General features: G+C 44.4%; 1 protein-coding gene across 1 annotated transcript in view; it reads left to right on the top strand.

Moving 5' to 3' along the window:
• LOC115404137 (anoctamin-4-like) overlaps positions 1-24,503 on the top strand; it is a 33,679-nt gene that overhangs the window by 4,289 nt on the left and 4,887 nt on the right. Inside the window, exons 3-21 of the mRNA XM_030113341.1 lie at positions 2,788-3,009; positions 9,159-9,359; positions 9,807-9,958; positions 10,403-10,552; positions 10,859-10,959; positions 11,153-11,197; positions 11,376-11,507; positions 11,583-11,689; positions 11,840-11,895; positions 12,034-12,155; positions 12,270-12,404; positions 12,511-12,607; positions 12,695-12,755; positions 20,191-20,273; positions 22,219-22,359; positions 22,752-22,916; positions 23,476-23,512; positions 23,670-23,781; positions 24,296-24,353. Coding sequence (XP_029969201.1) covers positions 2,788-3,009; positions 9,159-9,359; positions 9,807-9,958; positions 10,403-10,552; positions 10,859-10,959; positions 11,153-11,197; positions 11,376-11,507; positions 11,583-11,689; positions 11,840-11,895; positions 12,034-12,155; positions 12,270-12,404; positions 12,511-12,607; positions 12,695-12,755; positions 20,191-20,273; positions 22,219-22,359; positions 22,752-22,916; positions 23,476-23,512; positions 23,670-23,781; positions 24,296-24,353 — 2,177 coding nt within the window. The remainder of the gene's footprint in view (positions 1-2,787; positions 3,010-9,158; positions 9,360-9,806; positions 9,959-10,402; positions 10,553-10,858; positions 10,960-11,152; positions 11,198-11,375; positions 11,508-11,582; positions 11,690-11,839; positions 11,896-12,033; positions 12,156-12,269; positions 12,405-12,510; positions 12,608-12,694; positions 12,756-20,190; positions 20,274-22,218; positions 22,360-22,751; positions 22,917-23,475; positions 23,513-23,669; positions 23,782-24,295; positions 24,354-24,503) is intronic.

Consider the following 24,503-nt stretch of genomic DNA (forward strand, 5'->3'; position numbering starts at 1 on the left):
CATCCCGTCATCCATCATCTCTGCTTGTGAGCACAGAATGAATAATTTGTGGGATAATGTCTCGTTTGGAAAAGTCAAACAGCCACATTAAACATTAAACGCTGCTTAAAGTGCTCCTGGAGACCGTGTAGACCCACAGCACGTCTCCTCTTGGACATGTCCTGTGTGCTCAGCTGTGAAGTGGACGACACACACTCCTCTCAAACACATATTTGCGGGTTATTCTGGATCGTCTCTCCCTGTCAGAGCGGCGTGTTTCACAGCAGAAACTGATACCGTATATATGTCCTGCTTTTGAGGTCAGTAATATGAGCAGAGAATAAACATTTTTCTGTTTCCTGGTCCTCAGATTGATGGCTCCAAAGCAATATCTGAAGAGAAGGAGGGAAACGGTGATTTGGGGTTTGGGAAAACCTGGCTGGAAACAGGACTTTGGTGTCAGAGACCAAAATGCTGAAGCCGAAAAAATGTGAGCTGAAAGTGAAAGAAAGGTTTGAAGGTGAAAAATATAGATTCTAATCCGAGAACATTCATCCTGGCAACTGAAGAAAACAACACCGTAAACTTTAAAAAGTATATTTATGAGTAAAAAAAAAAAATGAAACATAAATGATTTTATAAAAAAAAATAATTCCAGAGCTTTATGAAATTTATATTACAGTTGAAAAAAATTCATAGACTTATTTTTCTTTCGAGTGCAGTGGTTTTAATTTTTTGAAATTCAAGATGAAAGCTGGAACAAATTCAATTTTTTCAAATCAATTTTTTTTTCAAATTAACAAACCTTTTGCAAACATCTTCTGTGGATTCTTGTCATCTACAGATTTTAAAAAATAAGTAAATAAATCCCCTTCACAGAGTAACTGATGTTAAGGCTGTTTCTCTATTGCAATAAGAGAAAATAAGTTAGTTTTCAATTCAATTCTGCTTTATTTCAAAAGTACAGATTACAACATAAATGGTAAATGGACTACACTTGTATAGCGCTTTTTACCCTGCTTGACAGAGCCCAAAGCGCTTCACACTGCAATATCACATCAACCCTTTCACATCATACTGGGTGGTGGTAAGCTACTATTGTAGCCACAGCTGCCCTGGGGCAGACTGACGGAAGCGAGGCTGCCAATCTGCGCCATCAGCCCCTCCGACCACCACCAACCACTCACTCTCACAACTTTCATACTAGGCAAGGTGGGTGAAGTGTCTTGCCCAAGGACACAACGCCAGTTTTACGCCTGCGGGAGCGGGGATCCAACTGCCAACCTTCTGGTTATAAGACGACCTGCTCTACCAACTGAGCTACTGTCGCCCCAACATAGTCACTTCTAGACATAGTTTCCTCTTTTTATTGCTTCTCTGTCCATGTGGGCCAGATTAGACCCTCAGACAGGCCGCTCTTGGCTGGCAGGCCTTATGTTTGAAACCCTTTGTCAGATCACATATTCTTTCCTAACTGATTTTGCTCCATTTTTGTAGTTTTAAGAGAAGCAGTATCTTTTACTTGCCTAAATAACGAAAGTGAGAATTTTCTCCCTGCTCCATTAGTGCTGAGTGAGGCACAAACGTTTCGGGGTCACGCAGCGGTCCGGCATGAATGGCCCTTTAATTGGGAGACGCCGGGCGTCGCCTGGTTTCACCTCGTCTCCGTCCTCCAGCTGAGCGAGCAGCGCCGGGAGCGAGCAGCGCCGGGAGCGAGCGGCCGCTATCGATCGTGTCCAGTTTGTTCATTGCTGATGTTCCTCTGAAATCTGCTGGCTTTGTTTTTTAGTGGTGTGTGTGTGTGTGTGTGTGTGTGTGTGTGTGTGTGTGTGTGTGTGTGTGTGTGTGTGTGTGTGTGTGTGTGTGTGTGTGTGTGTGTGTGTGTGTGTGTTCAGTTCTCTCATAATGTTCATACATAGAAATTGAGTCGCGACAATAATGAAGTAAAGACCAGAACACAAACCTGCAGTCGGTCAGTCAGCAGTGACACAGAGCGAGGTTGACTTTGGACACAGGAGCGTTTCTGTGTTCAACCAGATGGTGGCGGCGTTGTGTCGCTGTTCATCATCTGGGGCAGCTGCTTGTGTCCACTTTCATCGTTGTGCTTCAAACGTCATGAGCATTACTGAGGTTGGAGGAAATAGATCGAGTTGAATCAGAGAGGTTTGATGACAAGACTTTAAAGTTTCATAATGTTTTACTGTGCTTTTCTCTGAAGAATAACTGCATATGGTGTGTTTTTTTCATCCCCACAGACCCTTAAGTTCAGACTGTTATTTGAAGGAAAACTGTGACGCCTGATGTAGTTTTCACAGCCAATTTAAGTAAACCATGGAAGCATTTTCCATGATTAACATGAGTAATATTAATATATATTGATTTCTGTTGTGTTTATCACATAATGCAACATGTTATTATATTTTTATATAAGGTGAATCACAAATACAGTGGAAACCTTTACAGTTCTAAAAGAAAATAAGATCTGAGCATAAATTCCATGAGGAAAGTCTCTCCGTACATGAAGTTGTCAGTTTTTTTATCCTGATATAATAGTACTGCAGCTGTGTTTTGGCTCAGTCTGCTTTAGATCTGATAAATCAGCGTTTCCAGAGCGGAGCTGAGCAGGGTCAGGCTCTTCAAGGCCTCCTGAAGCTGCAAAGTGAAAACCTGCTGAGGAGAGGTGGAGCGCTGGCTCCCAGCTGAAGTTGACATATTCCACCACCAGAGGGCAGCACTGGCTATAATCAGAGATGTTCCTTGTTTGTGTTCTGTTTTTGACCCCCCCCCCCCCCCCCCCCCCCCCCCCAGGGTTCGACCAGGCGGGTCAGGTGGCCATCGGGTTCTCCCACTGGAACAGCCCCTTCCCGGACAGCGGCCCCAGCCTCCCCAGTCCGGACTGCGTCCACTCCGAGGCGTCCGCCATCCCGCCGGCCAGCGAGCACCTGGAGCCGGCGTCCTGCCCGGCGTCCCTGTCCGTCACCCCGCTGCCCACCTGCAGCGCCAGTCAGGAGACCCTCTGCGACAGCAGCAGTGAGTGGAGCCGCCGTTGATGTCCAGAAACATGGCCTCTGACGACACACGTCCTCATATTGACTGAGCATAGCTCCAGCACAGTCTGTTATAATGTGTAATAACTCATCAAAACTGATGAAATAGCAAAATAAAAGAAAAGAGAAAAATCCTGCATGAGCAGAAGAGGAAAGGAGAAACTTTCCTCCAGAATTTGAAAGGCGAAGTTTTCAATTTTTCATTTGAGAAAAGATTCACATTTACACTGCGGCGTCTTGTGAACGATGTCCTTCACTCCATCCTCTTGCAGGCCAGTTTTGGCCCGCGGGCCTTATGTTTCACAGCCCTGCTGTATAATCTCAGGAGAGGCTTGTATGTGTGACTCCTTGGGGTTAAAGAGCTGTTCAGTCATTTTAGAGGGAAGAACAGGTTAATGATGAATTAGTGACAACTAGTGTGTGTGTGTGTGTGTGTGTGTGTGTGCGTATGTGTCCTTGACTCTCCATCACAGGCACACACTGACAATATCATGAGTGTGAACTGTGATTGTTTTGGGCTGCAGCAACACGGTCACTTCCCCCCTCCTCTCTGTTTTTTGCTCTGATTGGCCGCTGCCAGAGCAGCTTAACCTCTGATTGGCTGCCAGGGGAGCCTGATCAGGAATGCCAGTGAGTGGCGTGCGCCTCCTCTCTCTCTCCCTCTCTCCCTCACACTGTAAACATCCTGCTCGTGCTTCTCTGTGTGTGTATGTGTGTGTTTTTTCTCCTTCAGAGAGGATCTTTGACAGTTTTCGGGAGCTTCTGATGACATGGGATTCTTCTCATGACGGCGCTGTCAGAACGTGTGTGTGTGTCTGTGGAGGTGTATGTATGTGTGTGTGTGTGGAGGTGTCGAAGCGATGAGGAGTAAGGAGTAAAGAGTGGGGATGCTGCTTTCCCTCGTGGAGCTCCGGGCTTGTTTGTTTCCCCCCAGCGAGGACGTCTGCATGCCGGGGCTGGAGGGGGAGAAGGGCTGATCCGGGGGTGTGTGTGTGTGTGTGTGTGTGTGAGGAGAAGTCATTCGGCTGGTTTTGGCTTTTGCTGCAGCTTGGCTGGGGAGCCCCCTCCTCCTCCTCCTCCTCTCCCCCCTCTCCCCCCCTTTCTCCTCTGAGGGGTGAAGCCGCCTCTCCTCTTCTGCCTCCTTCGCTCGGTGAGTCTCCTCAAGTTGTCTCCCAGCAGCCTCGGGTGTTTTATCGCTGCGCTGCTCTCTCCGTCTCATGTCCTGTCACAGTCCCGTGCCTCGTCGCTCACATGCACTTCACTGTGACCGTGCAAATGTATGACCTTCACACTCTCTCTCTCTCTCTCTCTCTCTCTCTCTCTCTCTCTCTCTCTCTCTCTCTCTCTCTCTCTCTCTCTCTCTCTCTCTCTCTCACACACACTCACACATACACACACACACGTCCCCCGTTCTACATTTCCTCATCGCTCTGCTCCTTCATCCTCCGTGGTGCATCAGTTGTAAAACGCAGAAATGGGTCACATCTCTGCGTAGTGTGTGTGTGTGTCTTATGCGTGTGTGTGTCGTTTCCTCCTGGCACCAGTCGCAGGTCGGCAGGCGTGAAGTCTCTCCTGCCTGCTGTCAGGGGAGAACATGCGCCCCGGGGCATGATGGGGGCGTCCAGATGGAACGAGTGACTGACACATACACATAAAACACACACAGCATGCACAAACACACACACATCGTCTCCTTTTCTTTACCTCTGCAACCTTTTATCCTCCACTCAGTGTGAGCTGTCATCTGCAGGTTTTAGTGTTACGCAAGGAGCCACGTTGTTGTTGTTGTTGTTGTTGTTGTTGTTGTTGTTGTTGGAAATGACTGCAAGAAGACAGTTATTGTAGCTTAATTTAAAAAAAAGTTTCCAGAGTTGATGATAGTTTGGAAGCCTTCATTTTTGTGGATTAGTTCCCCAGGATCTGTGCCTCCAGCTTCATAATGACTGAAGATGTGAAATGTGGATTAAATTTGCATCTGACGCTGTGAAATAACAGGCGCAGCCTACTTGCGTCTGCCGGCATTAATTTTCATGAGACACTTGCTCCAAATCCTGCAGATCCCGATTCAAAACTATTCAGCTGACGAGTTTAAATTATTGACAAGACTTAGTGTAGATGAAAAAAGAGCCGTGCTGCTGAAAGTGACACAGTGAGTCCAGCTGATCTGATCAACTCCAGAATATCAGGAGAATATCAGGAGCTGAACTGCATCATCTTCAGATGGGATGTTATCCTTCACTCTGGATCACCATAAAAGTATGAATAGTTAAATCAAGAATGATTAAAAGTTATATTACAGGGTAATTAAATTCTTCAATGATCTGACAGACAGGGAGAAAATGTGAGCAAACTCATTCTAGAGTTTGATGCACATCAGAGGATTTTAATATATTTAATGGTTTATGGTCACCCTATTCATACTATACAACTCTGTTCTTGAGTTTGGCAATGGCTGACTAATTCTAATAGTTTAGAAACGTCCTGGGATATGTAGCATATATATTATGAAATGGAGCCTGAGCTTGTGAGGGAGATTGAGAGGTACCGGCTAGATATAGTCGGGCTCACCTCCACACACAACCGGGGCTCTGGAACCCAACCTCTCGAGAAGAGCTGGACTCTCCACTTCTCTGGTGTTACCCGTGGTGAGAGGTGGTGGTCTGGTGTGGGTTTCCTCATAGCCCCACAGCTCAGCCGCCATGTGTTGGATTTTCCCCGCAGTGAACGAAAGGGTTGCATCTCTGCGCCTTCGGGTCGGGAACAGGTGCCTCACAGTGCAGAGTACCCGGCCTTCTTGGAGTCCCTGGAAGGGGTGCTGGACAGGGCTCCATCTGGGGACTCCACTGTTCTACTGTGGGACTTCAACGCCCACGTGGGCAGCAAGAGCGAGACCTGGGGGTGGGGGGTGGGAGGGGGGGTTTTGGTACGCACAGCCTCCCTGATCTGAACCCGACTAGTGTTCTCTTATTGGACCTAAGTGCACTTGGCACTAGGACACCCTAGGTCGGAGGTCGATGATCGACTTTATTGTCATGTCATCTGACCTCCGGCTGCATGTTTTGGACACTCGGGTGAAGAGAGGAGCAGAGCTGTCGACCGATCACCACCTGGTGGTGAGTTGGATTCGCTGGCGGAGGAGGAAACCGGACAGACTTGGCAGACCCAAACGTGTTGTGAGGGTCTGCGGGAAACGTCTGGTGGAACCCTCTGGCAGCGTGGTTTTCAACTCCCACCTCCGAGTTAGCTTCTCTCATGTCCCGAAGGAGGCTGGGGACATTGAGTCCGAGTGGACCATGTTCTCCACCTCCATTGTCGAAGCAGCTGCCCAAATCTTTGATCATAACATCTCCGGTGCCTGTCGTGGCTTCAACCCACAAACCCGGTGGTGGATACGGAAAGTAAGGGCTACCGTCAAGCTGAAGAAGGAGTCCTACCAAGTCTAGTTGGCTCCTGGGACTCCAGAAGCAGCTGACAGGAATTGGCAGGCCAAGCGAACTGCAGCCCGAGTGGTTGTGGAGGCAAAAATTCAGGTGTGGGAGGACTATCGGTTGGCCTCAAAAAAATTCTGACAAACCGCCCGGCGCCTCAGCAGAGGAAAGCAGGTCTCCACCAACATTGTTTACAGTAGAGGTGGGGAGCTGCAGAACTCACGGTGGAAAGAATATTTTGAGGACCTTCTCAATCCCGTCACCACGTCTTCCGTGGAGGAAGCAGAGGCCGAGGTCTCAGAGGTGGACTCGTCCATCAGCCAAGCTGAAGTCACCGAGGTAGTTGGAAAGCTTCTCAGTGACGAGGCACCGAGGGTGGATGAGATTCGCCCTGAATATCTAAAGTCTCTGGATGTGCAGGGACTGTCTTGGTTGACACGTCTCTGCAACATTGCGTGGCGGTTGGGGACGGTGCCTCTGGATTGGCAGACTGATGCTCGTAAGGTTGAATTTCTTCACAGTTGGTGGTTTATGGAAATATTTCTAGGTCCATTTTAAGGTTTTCTCTACAAAATCCTGTCTGCTTCTTTACTCGTCTGACAGTCTGCAGATGCAGCAATCATTCATTGGTATTCAGGATTTTGCTGAGTTAAATTTTGATCAGATATCCTGCGGCTGGAAAACAAACCTTCACTTTTACCTTGAGAAGCTTGAAATTGTTGTGGTTTGTGCTGACACAATATTTAGCAAGATCTTTCACGAACGTTTGCTCAGTGTGACTGAAATGTGAGTAAACCACAGATGTGGGATGACCTATAGGCATTTTTTTTAATTTGTCTTTCTGTTATCGCCCCTTTGTATTTCTTTTCTAAATGCAACAATTTATCTAAAATATTCCCAAAGATATAGAGGTATTCACTGAATATCATTTGTATATGTATTCTGAATTTGGCTTTATAGAGTTTAGAAAGTGTTTGAATCAGTTCTCTGTATCGGCAAATAGCTAAATGTTTGTTTTCATACTGGACTCATCCTTTGAAAAGTGCTATTAATGCATCTTACTGAATATTGATGACGTTTAATTCAGTTTTAACTGTATAGATTAGCTACATATGTGTAATACTAGTTTCTGTGTTTTTCAAAATAAATTCTTCTTTTCAAGTGAATGTAAATATAAAATCATTTATTTTAGTATTTAGAAACTAATTATCTTTGTGAATGCTGATCAAAATGATCAATTATTTAAAAGTTAATTACATTTCATTGTATTAATTCTAGTTAACTAAGAGTAAAAAACCCAGGAACCCTGAAAGACTTCTTAATTACAGGGATGTGTTAACTGGTCACTTCCACCGCCGCCGGGAAACAAGTTGTGTCGGAAACCATCTGCTTCCCTCGTCTGTGTCCCGTCAGAGCTTAGGCACCACGTGACCTCCGCCCTGGATTAACTTACCGCCGAACCACAAGGTTGTTAAAGTTTGATGGACACATTGTTTGACCGTCTGAACAGCAGCTCTGCTGCCTAATATGTGTCGTCTCAGCTCCCTGAGGGACAATAGTTATTGTTTTCAACTTTTTGCTTTCTTTCAATGACACCATTGGACTTCTTTGATCTCGTGTCTCTTGGAAAATGAATCAGAAACCTGCTCAGTTCAAATTTTTTATGGTATAAACCATAATCCTCAGGCTTGTGCCTCATATTCTAAGAAGATACTGTGTTGTGATCTCCGCTATCTGCTCTATACACCATCTTGTGGTGAAAACTTGTACTGTAAGACTAAACTGGGTAAAACAAGTCAGATAACTTGCTTTATAATTAAAGCAGGAGCTTCAAAATAGTTTTTCTCATCCAAAAATCTTGTGCAAATTTTCTCCAAAAGCAGTTCAACACATCTCGTCTGTAAATTAGTTCTGTGTCTCTTCTCGAATGATCAGATCAACGATAACCCTCATATTTTCATCATGCACCCAACGATGAAAACAAACAAAAGCATTCTAATCTTTTTAATAGAAACAACAGCTCATACGAAAAAAGGTATTTGTGCATCGGAATATTTTTTATTTTTTCTCTGGGGAGTAAGCTTCTTAAAATAAATCTGTTTGTCCAGCGATGGACTCAGGTCCCGACTCTGTCTTAGCCCCTGCTCAGCCAGGTGAGGCTCCTGGTGACCCTCGCTCGTCAGATTCACGTGACAGCTGCAGCTCCAGACTGGAAAGCCGGTCGCCGGCTTAGCGGCATATTCACCATCACTCTGAATAGAGCAGGTGGATGCTGAGCACTTATTTTCTACCGGAATGAAATTTATCGTCTTTCTATTACCTGCATCCACACACTCCAGAGTTCCAAAGCATTCAGCGGCTGATTAAAAGCCGAGACGCTCTCCCGACCTCTATCTCTGTCCCCATTGCTTCGGCTCAGCAGGAAAATTTGGCTGAGTCACCTTTCTTGTCACAGCAGGCATACCTCTCAGACCTCTTCCTGCTCTCCAGAGGAGATCCAAACCAATCCAGATGAGCTTCATTTGCACCGCTTTGAATAGTATCTCACCTTAAAACAGGCTGTCTGGTTGATAAATAGACCCTATTAGTTTGTGTTTCCAAGGAGAGTGTGTGTTATTTAAAGGTCTTTTAAGGTCGGTGAATAAAGCATGCAGAATGTCGAATCAGTTTAACGGCTAAAGCCTCGTCTTCTGACTCTGTCCAGGTGTGAGTTCATCTCTTCATGGGTCTGAGCCCCGGCGGCAGAGCCCCCATCAGCACAGAGTCCCGCTGCAGCCCTCGGCCTCCGGCTACCAGGCGGCGGACAGACCCCTCGCCTTCCTCCGCCGCCGGACGGCCGACATCATGGAGGAGTCCTCGGCTGAAGCGCCCGACTCCAGCACTCAGGACGACGTTCCTCCTCTGGGTAAGATCCAGGAACTGGGCCTGATCCTTAAATCCTCACCTTGATATCAAGAGAAATCAGTCAGAGAACATTTTAAAATCAACTCATACACCTAAATTCCTAGTTTTATGATCACAAACAGCTTTCATGTTTCAGTCTCTTCATGTTTCTCCATTGAAAAGCGGGTTCTGATTAATTTGGCCATTTCTCTAATGCATCCTTTCATTAATGAACCTCTGGGAATGTCATTGGCCGCAGGTCACAGAAATGCTGACACCATGGAAAAATGCACTCAGGATGATCTGGTTGCAAAGACAGTCACTGACTAGAGGGTTCAAAAGAAAGAAAAGTATAAAAAATATTGGATTTTAAAGTTAATATTCACCAAAAAGCTTCAACCTGATGCTAATTTCTGTGTCTTTTATTAACATGTGAATATTTGTTGTATCTGTTCCATCCCCCCTCCAGCTGTGAAGGACGTCAACGTGCTGCTGGAGAGGGAACGGACTGAAGGCAGCAGCAGCAGCCCGTCGAGGGACAACGACTCCACCCTGCAGAACCCGGGAACCAACAGCAGCATCCTCGACGAAAACACAAAGTCCGACTCGGGCCTCCCAGAGGTCAGTGCTGACGCTACAGGAGCCATCCACTTAAAGAGAAAGGCATGCAAATCTGCAGCAAATCTGAGCTGGAGGCAGATTAGTTGAGTACAGTTAGATTACAGTCATCTGAGGGTTGGATTCTTTAAAGATCACTTAATCAACTGACGTAAAAAACAATGTTAGTCTTCGAAAATTATTCTTTCTGCTGCTTCTTTAAGTGACTCGATACACCATCTAGTGGAACAAAGACTGAAAACTCTGGATCAAGGGGGGTCAAATCCATGCTTTCTGATGCAAAACACCATGAAATATCCAAAAATACCAACCTATTGCTGTTGCATGTTTCATGCATGTTTTAATAAACTCATTCAGGCTAGTGAGCCGTCTTTCATAGCAGCAGCACCAACATCTCTGGAGAAAGTGGCTCCTCTGACTGACTGGCTGATCTTCCGTCCTCTCCAGGGCAGGAGTAAGTCCAGTGGACTCTGCTTCGGCGACGGGAAGAGCCGCATCGACTACATCCTGGTTTACAGGAAGTCCAGCTCCCAGTCGGAGAAGAGGGAAGTGTTCGAGAGGAATATCCGGGCGGAAGGACTCCATATGGAAAAGGAGGTGGGAAACTGGAAAACTGGTGGGGAAAAAGGAAAGTGTGCACGCTGGGATCTGTCTTACTTCTATATCACATCGAGGCCAGCGTCGTCGTGAGGGAAGACGATTGATGTCGTCCCTCCCAACCTTCAGCCCGCCGCTCTCGCTCTGCTTTTCTTGCTGTTATTTTTAGGCCTCTCTCCAGTTACCCGCTGATTCATGAACCTTTAGACAGACTCTCTCAGGCGCAGCGAGCAGGTGAAGCACACTGAGGCTGAGGTTCTGTGTGTGTGTGTGTGTGTGTGTGTGTGTGTGTGTGCTTCTCGACAGGCGTCGTTAACAAACAGCGACGTGATCTTCCTGAAGGTGCACGCGCCGTGGGACGTCCTCTGTCGCTACGCGGAGCTCATGAACATCCGCATGCCTTTCAGGTGAGACACCTGGATCCGTGTTAAGTGAGAAACACAAATTGGAGAATTGCAGCTGTGCATGTGATGGATACAGATACACTCAGTTTTCCATATCCATGAGAACAAACACTCTTAATGGACGCTTGCCACGGTTACATGATATTTTTTAATTTGGAATTGATACCCATTTTCTTCCCGATCTCCCATTTTCCAGGAGGAAAATCTTTTATATGCACAGACGGCACAAGTTCATGAGCAGGCGAGTGTTTCTAATCACTAAAATTATTTTAAATTTGGAGCATTTATACAGTCGTGGCTTGAAATCTATTGTTCTGTTTTATTGTTTGAACAAAATATGCTACATTTGATCATGTGGGGAAAAATGGGTTAAAGTGTATGAGTAGACTTTGACTCTCTCTCGTCTTTTCAACTTACAGAATGGAGAAACGAATAAATAAATTTCGAGGCTGGCTTCCCCGCAAGCCCATGAAGTTCGACAACGACAGGTTACCCGACCTGGAGGAGAACGAGAGCTTCACCGCCCCCTTCAGTCGATCCCGGATCCATCAGTACGGTTTCAGATGACTCAGACCTTGTTTCACGCTTCCAGCTGCCGCGTTTCCTCACTTTTTGTTTCACTGCAGTTTCATCATCCACAACAAAGACACGTTTTTCAACAACGCCACCAGAAGTCGCATCGTCCACCACATCCTGCAGCGGGTCAAATACGAGGAGGGGAAGAACAAGATGGGTGAGTTCTGCGGACGGCGTGAGGCGAAGGGCGAACAGCTGAGGTGGGACTGAATAGAGTTAAAAACGGAAGCGCTGTCTGTTCACATCTGCTGCTCCGCCTCGTCTCGCTGCACCAGCAGTCCGTTTCTCTGCCTCTTCCTGATTTCAGGGCTGAATCGTCTTCTGAGCAATAATTCCTACGAGGCGGCGTTCCCTCTTCACGAGGTAATTTCGGCTGATTTCCTCTTTTTCATTGAAGTGTGCCACCTGCAGAAGTCATTTCTAAAGATTGTGTGTGTGTGTGTGTGTGTATGTGTGTGTGTGTGTGTGTGTGTGTGTGTGTGTGTGTGCGTACTCCAACAGGGCAGCTACCACAGTAAGAACCCCATCAGGACGCACGGCGCCGAGAACCACCGCCACCTCCTGTACGAGTGCTGGGCCTGGTGGGGGGTCTGGTACAAGTACCAACCTCTGGACCTCATCAGGTCACTGCAGCCCCACACACACTCACACACACACACACACACACACACACTCACAAACAAACAGATTAAAGTGCTGCTTAGCCATTAACAGTTTCTGTGTGTGTGTGTTTGCAGGAGGTACTTCGGGGAGAAGATCGGGCTGTACTTCGCCTGGCTGGGCTGGTACACCGGGATGCTGTTCCCCGCGGCTCTGGTGGGCCTGCTGGTCTTCCTGTACGGCGTCTTCACTCTGGAGCACTGCCAGGTCAGGTAAACAGACGCCTCCTCTCCGTCAGAAGCAGCAGAAATCCCCGTTTTACATCCTCACATGTTCCGTCTGTTTATTTTGGGGTTTTTTTCCATGTGAATCCTCCAGTAAAGAAATCTGCCAGTCCACCGAAGTCATCATGTGTCCCATCTGCGACCAGTACTGCCCCTACCTGAGGCTGTCCGACAGCTGCATCTACGCCAAGGTACCGGGAACACACCGATCCCGAAAACACAGACCTGGAATCGCTGTTATAACATCCTCTGCTTTCTTTTTTTTTTTTTTTTTTAAGGTTACGCATCTCTTCGACAACGGGGCAACGGTTTTCTTCGCCGTCTTCATGGCTGTTTGGGGTGAGTCTGTTTTAATCGTCCACATTAAGACATTCAGAAAGCTTCAAGATGAACCAAGATTCATGAAATGAGGAAGCATTTTCCATGAAATAGTTAAATGTGATCTGATATCTGGTTTATTTTACTCTGAAATTGTAGATGAGATGTTAAAATCACTGTATGCTATTTTTTATATACAAAACATTGAAACTACTACGAAATTATCTCAATTTTTTAAGACAGTTTTCATATAAAAGTCCTGTTTTGAAAGTAAAAACACTACAGGAAATTGAGCGCCGGGGGAGGCCCCCCGCTCTGGTAAAGGTCCCAGGGTATGGACGGCGGACACAGGAAGTCCGACCCGTCCTCGTCTACCCTCACTGCTGTGAAGCCGGTCGGCGGCGGCGGCGGCGTGTAGATCTGATGTTTGGAGACGTCTGGGTGGAAGAAAGAAAACACAAAATTATTGAACTCAACAGTGTCGAGCTGCGGTTCTCCTCGACATAAATCAGAATTGTTTTGAGCATCATTGCTCACCGCAGGACTTCTCATTCCGTCGCGTTCTGTCGAGCTTCCAGCACTTCAGCATGAAGAACACGACTAAACACAGCTGCAGGCCAAAGGTCAGCACGCCCAGCACCACGATGGCGTTCTGAACTGCGGAGGGAGAAGAGGGGCAGAAGCACAGGAGCTCAAACAAAAGGCTGAAAATGAGGAACGTTTGCCTCCAAATGAGCCTCTGAATTATTCAGATCATGTTTTCAGTGCTGCAGAAACACGATCGGCTTCACACGTATTAATGTTTGATGGTGGTTTGCAGCCATATATAAACTGAGAATAAGCTAAACGAGAGGCGTCAAACTCATTTCACTTCACCGATCAACAAGCTGCAATTTGATCTGAAGTCGACCGAACCAGCAAATAAAAGGATTAGAATCTATAAATAACTAGAACTATGGATCTGTTTATGTTTCATTACAAAGTTTACATTGAATGAATTATGCTTTTACAAAATGTGGAAGAACATTTGGCCTCATGTCGCTGGAACAACTTATACAGCAGGTTAATTCAAATTATGATCAGAAGAATTCGTCAAACTCCTTAAATAATCGTTTAATATCAACACATTCTACCTCTGCACTAATCCTGATCCCCTGAACTGACATAGCACAGCATAAAGTGCGCCCCTAGTGGTCAAATACATGTACTGCAGCCGATGTCATAAATTGTCAGAGCTGAGTGACTGAATGGATGAATGAATGAATGATTAACACAGAAAATACAAACATCAACAAGTACTGTTCATAATAAATGACCAAGAAAAGGAACAGGCTGAAGCCAGTGCGTTATTTATGGCTCTCCTGTAAATTCTATGGAATCGCCTAGAATATGTTACAAACTAGAGGAGATAGATTATCATTATTGTTGTTATGAGTAAAGGAGACATCCATATCAGCCGTACGTACAGATCTTATTGTGCTTCCAAGTCTGCAGAATGTTTTGTTAAATGTCAAACTTGCCAACAAGTTCTTGAGATAACAGCAGTCACTCAACAGCGTCTCGGTCCCGAAAGACCACTGAGAAGTGCAAACAAGTAACGAGCATATAGAGCACATAGTTGACTTTAAATGTATTTGTTCTTTCATTGAAATTCTCCTGTTGAAACAAAGAAGCAAGTAGAATAAAATGAGAGCGAACCAGTTTCTGACATCTGCGGCCAGGATCTCCAGTGGGTGACCCCTGCAGGAGGGGGGCCCGTGGTCGGGGTCTGGTCCATCACGGCCCCTCAGCGCTCCAGACGTCCCCGTTCAGCCTGACGCAGACATGATGAGTTGTCATTCAGCTTCCATGTGTTGACTTTATCTTTATGTTGACACGCATGCCTTAAGGAGGGGAGTCGCTACGGATCCAGTCGTCTCAACAACATTCGACTCAAAAACACTTGTTTCTGACAGTGAAAGCAGAATCTACATCTCATTATTTAAAGTCTAGTGCATCCAGAAAAATATATTCTCATATACATTCTCAAATGTTCTCATTTTATCTCACAGCTTTACAACTTATTTTGTAATAATTAATACTTCAACAAACTGAACCAAACATGAAATATTCTTTGGATCCGTTTGCAGAATATATGAAGTTATAGTGGAAATCAAAGCCAGCGTGACCCCTGACATGAAACTGGATGCTATTTGGGTGCGATATTAGATTGACACTCAGGAATTTAAACTAGAGCTAAAGTTACTGCTTCACTTATCTTATCTGTAAACAAACCTGATCGAGTCCTGATGTAATCGCAGTCCTTTAAACCAATAAATAACAAAATAACATTCTGGTTTTAATGTCACACAACCTCCAACTGCATGCTATAAACCAGGATTATGTCAGAGAACGGCAGCATTGATAAGGCGGCTTCAAAGCTGAATTGTTGTTCAGGAAAATGTAAACACTGACGAGTAAAGAGGACGAGATGTTTTCACAGCTGTGCAGGCCGATCGGAGCACTGCTGGAGTTCAGAAAACAATTCAAGAAACACATTTATGCGCCACTTTTTATCTGCCGTTAATGTACTGACCTTCCCGTCGGCTCCTGAGCTGCTGTCCAAATCAATGCTTTGGGGTTTGAGCTGCAGTAAATCCCTTCATTAAGGCTCCTCAGAAGTGGGCTTCCCCGCTGACTCCCCTTGCTGGGCGGCTCCTCCTCGCTCTCATTCAAAACATCGCAGCGTTCAGCGTGGACATCGATGTGACAGCCTGCTGCGAGGCAGACCCTCAGATACGCAGAATGAGGCTCTCTGCTGGCCGCGCCGACCCGGGGGCAGGCTTCACTCGTGAGTCCGGTCGCTGTTTGAGAGATAAGTAACTTATCTGGAGGACTTTGTCCAGTTTGTACCAACCCTCCGCGCTCTCTACGTCTCTTCGCTTTAATTAGGAGTTACATCACAATGCAGAAAGAGTTGTAAAGCTGTGCAGTTGTTCCAGCCTGACAGGTGACAGCTACTTCCTAAACATTAAATGCGCAAATATACCTGGAGCCACAAAACTTGTTGAACCTGTAAAATGAGGCAAACAGCTGACAAAGCTTCAAAGACTATATAGGATGGTAAACATTTGTTGACATTTTCAGCTGTTTTAGATCAATATGTATTATTATTAACACCATTATTATCATGATAATCATCATTATTTTCTTTAGTTCTTTTTTCTTTTTTCAATTTTTAATATTTTTCTTTTAAGAATTGTTGTTATTTTAGATTTTTAAATGTATTTTAGGATTTTTTTTTTTTTTTTTTTTTTTTTTGTCGTTTCTCATGGTGTCAGTTATTTTTCCTGACTTTAGTGGAGCCACATGTTGCAGATGGAGGGACCGAGTTCTCTGTTAGTTTTTTTCGATTGCTAAAACAGGTTTTTTCAAAACTGTATGTTTTTTTCAAAACTGCACACACAAAACTCCAAACATCACACACAAATTGCTAAACCCTTACATCCCCTTGCAAAACAGCTCTGCCATCAAATCTCTTAACATCTTCAAAAAATGGAACTCCTGTTTTCATTTGGTAAACACAGCCATATTTTCACATGACACACACACACCATTCATTGAATAAACTAAGCTTTTGGCCGAACACTTCAAAGCATGCACAGAACACTGCAGAGCAAAACTGAAAACACAATTACAGAAATGGAACAAACTGAATTACGTAATGACAATGCCCCCTTCTCTCATAGACAAACAAAACATCACAAATCAGGCCCGCCGACAAGGGGGGACAGACGGGTGTGTTGTCCCGGGCCCAGGGTTGGTGTGGGGGGGCTCAGAATTAAAGGCGGGGGGGGGGGGGGGGGCATCCAGCACCCCACTCACGTATCCCGACGCAGCATGCAGGCACCGCTCTGCACCGCCACCGTACCGCACCGCCCAATCACCCCCCCCCCCCTCCCCAGTCCAACTGGGCCCAACTAACATCATGTTGTCCCGGGCCCAGGCAAAGCTGTCAGCTGGCCTGTCACAAATTTTCAGACAAAACATTTTTTTTTTTAAATGTTTCCCCCCACCCCCCCATTCAAGCATAAGCATCATGGGCATCATGCCTCCGGTTCCTGTCTGGCCAGACGGCCTCATCATCGCAGGCGATGTCCTCAAGGTCCAAGCAGCGCTGGAAGAACCACCGAGAGCCGCATGAAGCCCTGACAGGCCTCAAAGCAGGGCTGGCTAGGTATAGGTGGCTCTGGGTATCGGTGAAGTAGGCCGCTGTCCACGTGCCACACACACACCGGCCAAATCTACCAGAACTCAACCGAATGTGGGCCACTAGCAAAAAAAATTTTGTGCACAGTGGCCCAAATTTGGGTGAGCGCTGATTTATTTGGTCTCCTCTTGGCTGACATTTGGCACTGTGCTGGTTTGGTTGTGGCCCACTTTTGGCAAACAACTGTGGACCACCTTTGTGCCATCATTCCATATCGTATATGGGCCAGAATAAAAGCATACAGTGGCCCACATTCGGTTGAGTGCAAGTTTATTTGGCCTGTTTTTGGTTGACATCTGGCAGTGTGAAGGCTTGGTTGTGGCCCACTTTTGGCAAACAGGAGCAGACCTCCCAAGTGCCATCAGTCCATGTGGTACATGGGCCGTGTCAACATGTCAGGTATGGGCCAGATATAGGCCGAAAAATTTTTGCTATCTCGGCAGATCTTGTCGAGCCTACACCATGACAAAGTTCTAGGTCAAACATGAACACATCATATAAATGAAGCAGAACTGGTGTCGTGTGAATTTGTGCCTACATATTATTTCGGTGCCTCCAGATATTGTGTTAAATGGTGGCATGCAGTGGTCCAGTCTTGGGACTCATCAGGGTCAAAGATGAAGATACCTTCTGAAAAAATGAAGAAAAAACCAGACACGAGAAACAACTTGTGAAAAGTAGAGAACTAATGATCCTTTATTTTTTTAACCTGTGCCCCAAAATAGGCAAAACAAAATAAAAAAATAACAAAATTCTGACTCAGTGGAACACTTGTTGACCTCCAACGCTCACTGCAAAACAATCATGGCCCCAGCATCGTCTCATCTTCATCTGGCCCTTTAAGAAATACACAAAAGAACATATTTTGTTGACTCAGTAAAGCAGCTTTGTGGTTACTGGACACGGTTGCAGTGAAGTGCTAACTACAAAAACCTTATCATGAAACCAAACAAAAAAAAGGTTTTTTAAATAAAATTAATCTGAAGGCATCTGATCACTGACCCAATATCTGCTCGCTCAGACAACAATGAAAGATGGCACTGATACATGCCAAGTGAACTTGAGTAAAGCAGTTTGATCAAACACTCTGACAAACTTCACATTTAACCTGAAGTTACAGTAATAAAACATAGAGTTCAGTTCATTTAGAATTGGGGAGATTTGTTCTGTACTTCACCCTCTTTTTCTTTTTTTTACATATGGTGACAGCTTCATCTTGATTTCTGCTGTAGAACAGCATCACACGTATACTGCAAAATAGGTATTGTAGCTGACTTACATGTGAGCTGTGTGGCACGCCTTTTCAGCACTGGTCACTTTATCCTTACATAAAAGTGAATGTTAACTACCTAACATTTTTGCAGCACTGGCAACCTGACAAAACAATGTAACGTTCCAACAATAAGAGCTAAATGTTTCCAACAGACAGATTAATTCATTCCTTTATTTTTTGTTCAGGGACTTACCTCACCATGACTTCTCTTCTGTTCTGGATAGAATTCACAGCTGCAGGTTTGCAGCAATTGCTTCCTTGTGCCCATTCGTCAATTCAAATATGATGCATTTAAAGGACTCGGTAATTTGGAAAACTCCGACTTGAAGCAGGAAAAACCATGACGGAAAGTAGAGTTTGAATAAAGATATGATCCTTCACGGCATACACACTTAGTAGTTGACTTCATTAACAAACAAACAAACAAACAAACAAAACCTGTCACTGTGGGTGATATGTTCAGGTACATCGTGGAACATTCCACTGAAAAAGGAATATAAAGTCATCTTATCTTATCTTATCTTATCTTATCTTATCTTATCTTATCTTATGTTTATGGTTTAGTTAATAACGGATGATCTGGACAAAAGAAAAGCAGTAGCAGTCTGCATAGCTATTCATGGTGGCGTAGTAGTTAATGCTCTCGTCTCACAGTAAGAGGGTCCTGGGTTCAAGTACTGGCCGGGGCTTGGGGCTTTTCTGTGTGGAGTTTGCATGGGTTCCCTATTCTGGCTTCCTCCCACAGTCCAAAAACATGCATGTCAGATTAATTGGTCACCCTAAATTGTCCCTAGTTTTAAATGTGAGTGTAATGGTTGTATGTTATATCTGTTGTACGTTGCTTTGGACAAAAGTGTCTGCTAATTGAAATTGTAGATACAACTAGGAGCAAGTAATAGTGGACAGCTGTTCAATGAGAGAAGCAAACTAACATAGCTTTTCTTGTCTTTTCTTGCCCTGCAACATTTGTACTTCACAAAGTATGGACCCCACCATGTTACATGCGGGCCACTTTAGGCTCACATCCAGATTAGTCGATGCTGATTTGCCGTCTTTCGGCCAAAAGTGGCCCAAATGAGTTTCAGCAAAGGTGGGCCACGTGTGCCGAACCATATGTGGCCCAGCCTTGGTTCACCTACAGAATAAGTATTCCCTACTCTGCCACGTATTTGCCAAACATGGGCCATATTTGTTTTATGAGGTATGGGCCAAATGTAGTATTTACCACATGGGCCAGTTTAGGCTTACATCTGTTTTTTGCGGCCCAGAAGAATGCCTACAGTGCCAGATTGTTGCCTGAAGTGGCCCACATCCGTATGCTATCTGGGAGTGTAAAGATGGAAAGTTAGAGTTCTAATATGATAAGGAAATCTAAAGTAGTAACAAATTGAGTCAAGAGATTGGGGACAGAAGTAAAGGTTGTGAAAATTGTGCCTAATTTTTGCTTTTTGGGTTTTAGCAATTGAAAAAAAAACTGTAATCAATCAATCAGTTATACTTTAACCATGTTTAGCTTGTAGCATCGCTGGTGTGTGAACCCCAAAGGATTTTATACTGAAACTCTTATGTTATTAAATTATATCAGAAATAAGGTTAGAAGACAAAAGATTCTTATTGAAGTTTAAATGCAACAATGCGACTGTGTTTTTTTCACTTTGTGCTCCACGGTGTGTAAATAAAAAAAGCCAAATAGCTTTTGGATTGTTCCAGTTAAATTGCTCGAGGAGTTGGACTTCCAAAACATGTTCAGGAGGTTTCACAACATAAATATTTCTTTTTTTAAGCTTTGTGGCTCTCAAGCAAACAGAAGAAGAAAACAAACAAAAAGGAAGATTTTTTTTTTTTTTTTTTAATAATTATTTCTAAAAGTTTGAGAAAGACTGGTCCAGCTAATTAGAGCTTAAGACTTTAAATTGTTTCCATGTTTCCTCCAGCTACCGTCTTCCTGGAGTTCTGGAAAAGACGGCGAGCCGTCCTCGCTTACGACTGGGACCTCATCGACTGGGAGGAAGAAGAGGTGAACAAACAACTCTGTTTTTATTTTAAATGTCAGAGAAGTTGCAAGAAGTGCTTTCAGTTTACTTTAGGTGGCAGCGTTGAGTCATTCTGGCATCAGACTGTGATTCACCTGGTTCTTCTTCGTTGGTGTTTATCTGGTTATCTTGCATTGTTAACTAGCGATGTTGTCCACGTTCTACAACAGTTAATCTGGTTAACCTGGTAATAAAACAAGTTCTGCTGCTAAATTAACGTTGGTGATGGGATACGTCTTCATGAGCCGTACCTGTTAGATGCAGCTGAGTGGATAAAGGAGGAGAATTAATATAATTTGTGATTTAACACCTGACGTCTGTTTCGACTCTGAGTTTCACTGGAATTTACAGACATTACAGCCAGATATGATCCAGATGGACACGTTTTATTATATTTTTATTCTGCAGAATTGTTGGATCTTCAGGCCCATTACCAGGAAGCCCTAAAACTACTTTTCATTTTTTCTCCTTTTCGCTGTGATCACCAGTGATTAGTGCGTCCATCTCTGACGGGTCCATTTCTTACAGATTCATTTAAGAACAAATTCTGCTCAAAATATCGTATTACAATTTTTGTTATACAGACATGATGCTTTTTTCTTCGTTTTGCCGTGAACGACGTGCTGCACTGCCACGGCCCACAGACAGAGGAGAGGAAGGTTATTTCTGCGTGTGATAATCTCTCTATACTTTTTGTTGTTTCTGTGAGTGACATACATGAGTTAATACACCATCTAGTGGTGCAAACATGTATTACAAGACTGAAAAGTCAACAACAGGGATGACAGAGTCATTTTAGTTCAGGCATCATTTGCAATTTCTCTGAAGTTTTTGCCATTTTCTTGTTGGTTTAGTGATTTTGCCAGTTATGACCCACAGAAGAACAAGTTGGAAAACTTGCTGATTTTGGTTGTTACCCAGATGCACAAAACTGACATTTCAACTGTTATTTTGTCTCTTTTGGCCAATCATTGAAAGTTATTTTGATTTATTTAAGTCTAAAATCAGTCAGTGTTGACAAAAACACTGCTTCATAGTTTTTCTTTTTCCGCAGTACCAAACCTCAAAAATGCCAAAATCTCTCCTTGAAAATTTAAATTGAGACACCTAGATTCCTATTAAGCTTTGCCTTTTGGTTACTTCCATTCTATTAAGTGAACGAGAGTGCTCTATATAATGAGCATCATCAGAAGTGTATATCTGACAAGAAACGGCAGCATCATTAATTAAATGTACTCATTGAATGTGGTTCTCGTACAGTTTTTGTTTGCATTTTAAAGATAAATGCATAAATCAGGTGCTTGGAGTGGGAGGACCTTGTACTCGACGATTTATTCCGATATTTTTTCCTAAATTAAATAAATCATCAGTTTTGAAAAAGCCTCCTAAATGGATTTTCACAGCGGGGAAACCTTTGCCTGTTTACTTTCTCAGCCCTTATCAACCTGCAGGCATTAATGTCCTGAGAGCTGCGGTGAAGAGCGTCCGTCTCTTTATGACTCACCGACAAAAATGTAAGAGCTGCAACACGTCTGCAGTAAAAGCTCCAACAAACTCAAACCTTGCGCGGATTCAGACTATTTAAGCAGTGGGTTTAAATGTTTTTTTGTTTGTTTTTTTTTTTTTTCCTGCTTCCCACCGACCTTTGTGTGTCAATCATACTTAGACTGCTGAATGTGGTCTGTGAAGCCGCGGCTCGTCGTGGGCGTGAAAGTGACTCAGAGCCTCAACTCGCTTTGTGCAGAACAGATGACAAAACACACAATAAACTCCATTTCTGGCATCTGGTCCAAACTTCTTATGGAAGTAGGTTTTCTCTGCAGCGTAGCCGGAGCTCCGTGAGCTGGGTGGATGAAAGACGCCTCGGCCGTCGAGAAACACATCCGTTTTAACGTGTGGTTTGTTTTTTTTGTTTGTTTGTTTGTTTAGGATGAGATACGCCCCCAATTTGAGGCAAAATACTCCAAGAAGGAGAGGATGAACCCCATATCTGGGAAGCCAGAGCCCTACCAGGCCTTCACCGACAAATACAGCCGCCTCATCGTCTCTGCCTCCGGAATATTCTTCATGGTGAGTTCAGTCCCGACGAGACCTGCTTCCTCACTGAATCCACATTTTATTCTTGGTTATAGGAAAGAAATGTATTTCTTCCGGCAGGCTATCTTTGGTTTTCAGGGTGTTTTTTTTTTTTTCCAAGACCTTCAAGCGAATAGAGAAGCGAGAGAGAATAAAACAGCAGAGATACCCAAGAAGCAAAGTTTAAATGTCATAATGTAATCATTTTTTCGTCCATCAGGAGGCCGACAGTAATTCACCACATGACAAGAGCAGATTAGATCAAAACCACTATCACGCCATTAACTCTTCATCATTTTGAGCGCTGTCCATGGTGCTGAAGTTGCAAAAACAATCTGCTTCTGCGTTCACACAGAGTGTAAATTTGCGGGGGTGTTTTTCCCCAGATATTGGTGGTGATCGCCGCCGTGTTTGGCATCGTCATCTATCGCGTCATCACCGTCAGCACCTTCGCGGCCTTCGGCTGGGCTCTCATCAGGAACAACTCTCAGGTGGCCACCACGGGCACGGCGGTCTGCATCAACTTCTGCATCATCATGCTCCTCAACGTGGTGAGTCCCGGCGGCGGCACGCGGTGGCTCCCTCCTCCTGGTAGCAAATATGTGCAAGTCAGGATTTGGGGGGATAATGTGCATGTGGAATATTTGTGTTGAAAAGCAAACATTTAGTTTTACTTGTATTTAAATACTGGAGGCATTTTAGAAAGACAGCGTCAATATTGCTAGGAAAACAAGCCGAAGCATCACAGAATAATGGTTAAGAAAGGAATACATGTGCTTGAAAGTGTTGGAAAAAGCTGGAATCTTAAACCAGCCAGAGTGAGGACATCAGTGGCTCACTGAGCTTTGGAGGCTGATTGCTGTCAAAGGTTCTGCAGCCGATTATTAACAAAGTCTGCAATCACTGAGGAGTACAGCACGATTCCTGCGTGAATATTTGTCTTCGCTCGAAGAAAATTTCTCCATAACTTTAAACCTTTTTATTAGATGTGCAAATTGTTCTTAAAAATCAGAAGAATTTCAAGAAGCTCTCTGCAGATGGCTTCTGCAGTGTCACTGAGCAGAAGTGTTGTATTAATAATAATGGACATTTTTTTGGTCCTTTTTTCAGCTCTATGAAAAAGTAGCCCTCCTGCTTACAAATTTAGGTAAGTTGGAAAGGTGGGAGTCTATCAAATGAAGATTTGAACTATTCTATATTTAATATAAAGACTCCTCTATGCCGTCTGACAGAATTGCTTCAGTTTTTTTGGTTTTTTTTGCTGTTTTTTTCTGACTCATTCTCGACTCTCTGTGCCGCCACAGAGCAGCCGAGGACCGAGTCGGAGTGGGAGAACAGCTTCACTCTCAAGATGTTCCTCTTCCAGTTCGTCAACCTCAACAGCTCCACCTTCTACATCGCCTTCTTTCTGGGGAGGTGAGGACGACGGGCACTCTGAAAACATGCATGCTGGTAGCGCCTGAGGTAACTGTGTCCAGTGAGGGGCTTCTGAAGGCATCACCATCACACAGTCAATTTTTAATTATTATGATCTTTATTGATTTGACTGATTTTGTTGCACTGTACACACTGATGTCATTCTCTGTAGCCCAAAATGTTCAATTTCTAAAATTTGCACAGGAAGGCGTCATGTAACTCGTAACTGAGAGTATCAGTAAAGTAGCAGCAAAAGTTAAAAAGTATCAAATAACCAGAAATAGTGAAGAAAGTATCAATGTTGCTACATCAGACGCACAAAATGAAATTATTTGCATGAAATAACTCTCAATAAATCCAAAATATCCAAGTTACAGGAGTGCTTTGTTACATTTACTTAAAACTTCTCATGTTTCCATGTATTATTTCAGTCATTTGCAGGTTTAGCAGAGCTTTATTAGAATGTTGGAGGATTTAGTTCCACTTCCTCACCGACTCCTTCTGTCCCTCTCAGATTCACAGGGCGGCCTGGTGCGTATTTACGCCTCATCAATCGCTGGAAACTGGAAGAAGTGAGTCATGACTTTCCTCTCCCCCCGCTGGGGAATAACAGCAAAGCATTATGGATCCCTCTATTTCTAAATAGGACATTAAGCTAATACTGTATGTTCGACCGGCCCATCAGCAGTAAGCGGCTCTTATGGGAACATGCGGTGAAAATA

The sequence above is a fragment of the Salarias fasciatus genome, chromosome 17 (assembly GCF_902148845.1).
Source record: "Salarias fasciatus chromosome 17, fSalaFa1.1, whole genome shotgun sequence".
Lineage (NCBI taxonomy): Eukaryota > Metazoa > Chordata > Actinopteri > Blenniiformes > Blenniidae > Salarias > Salarias fasciatus.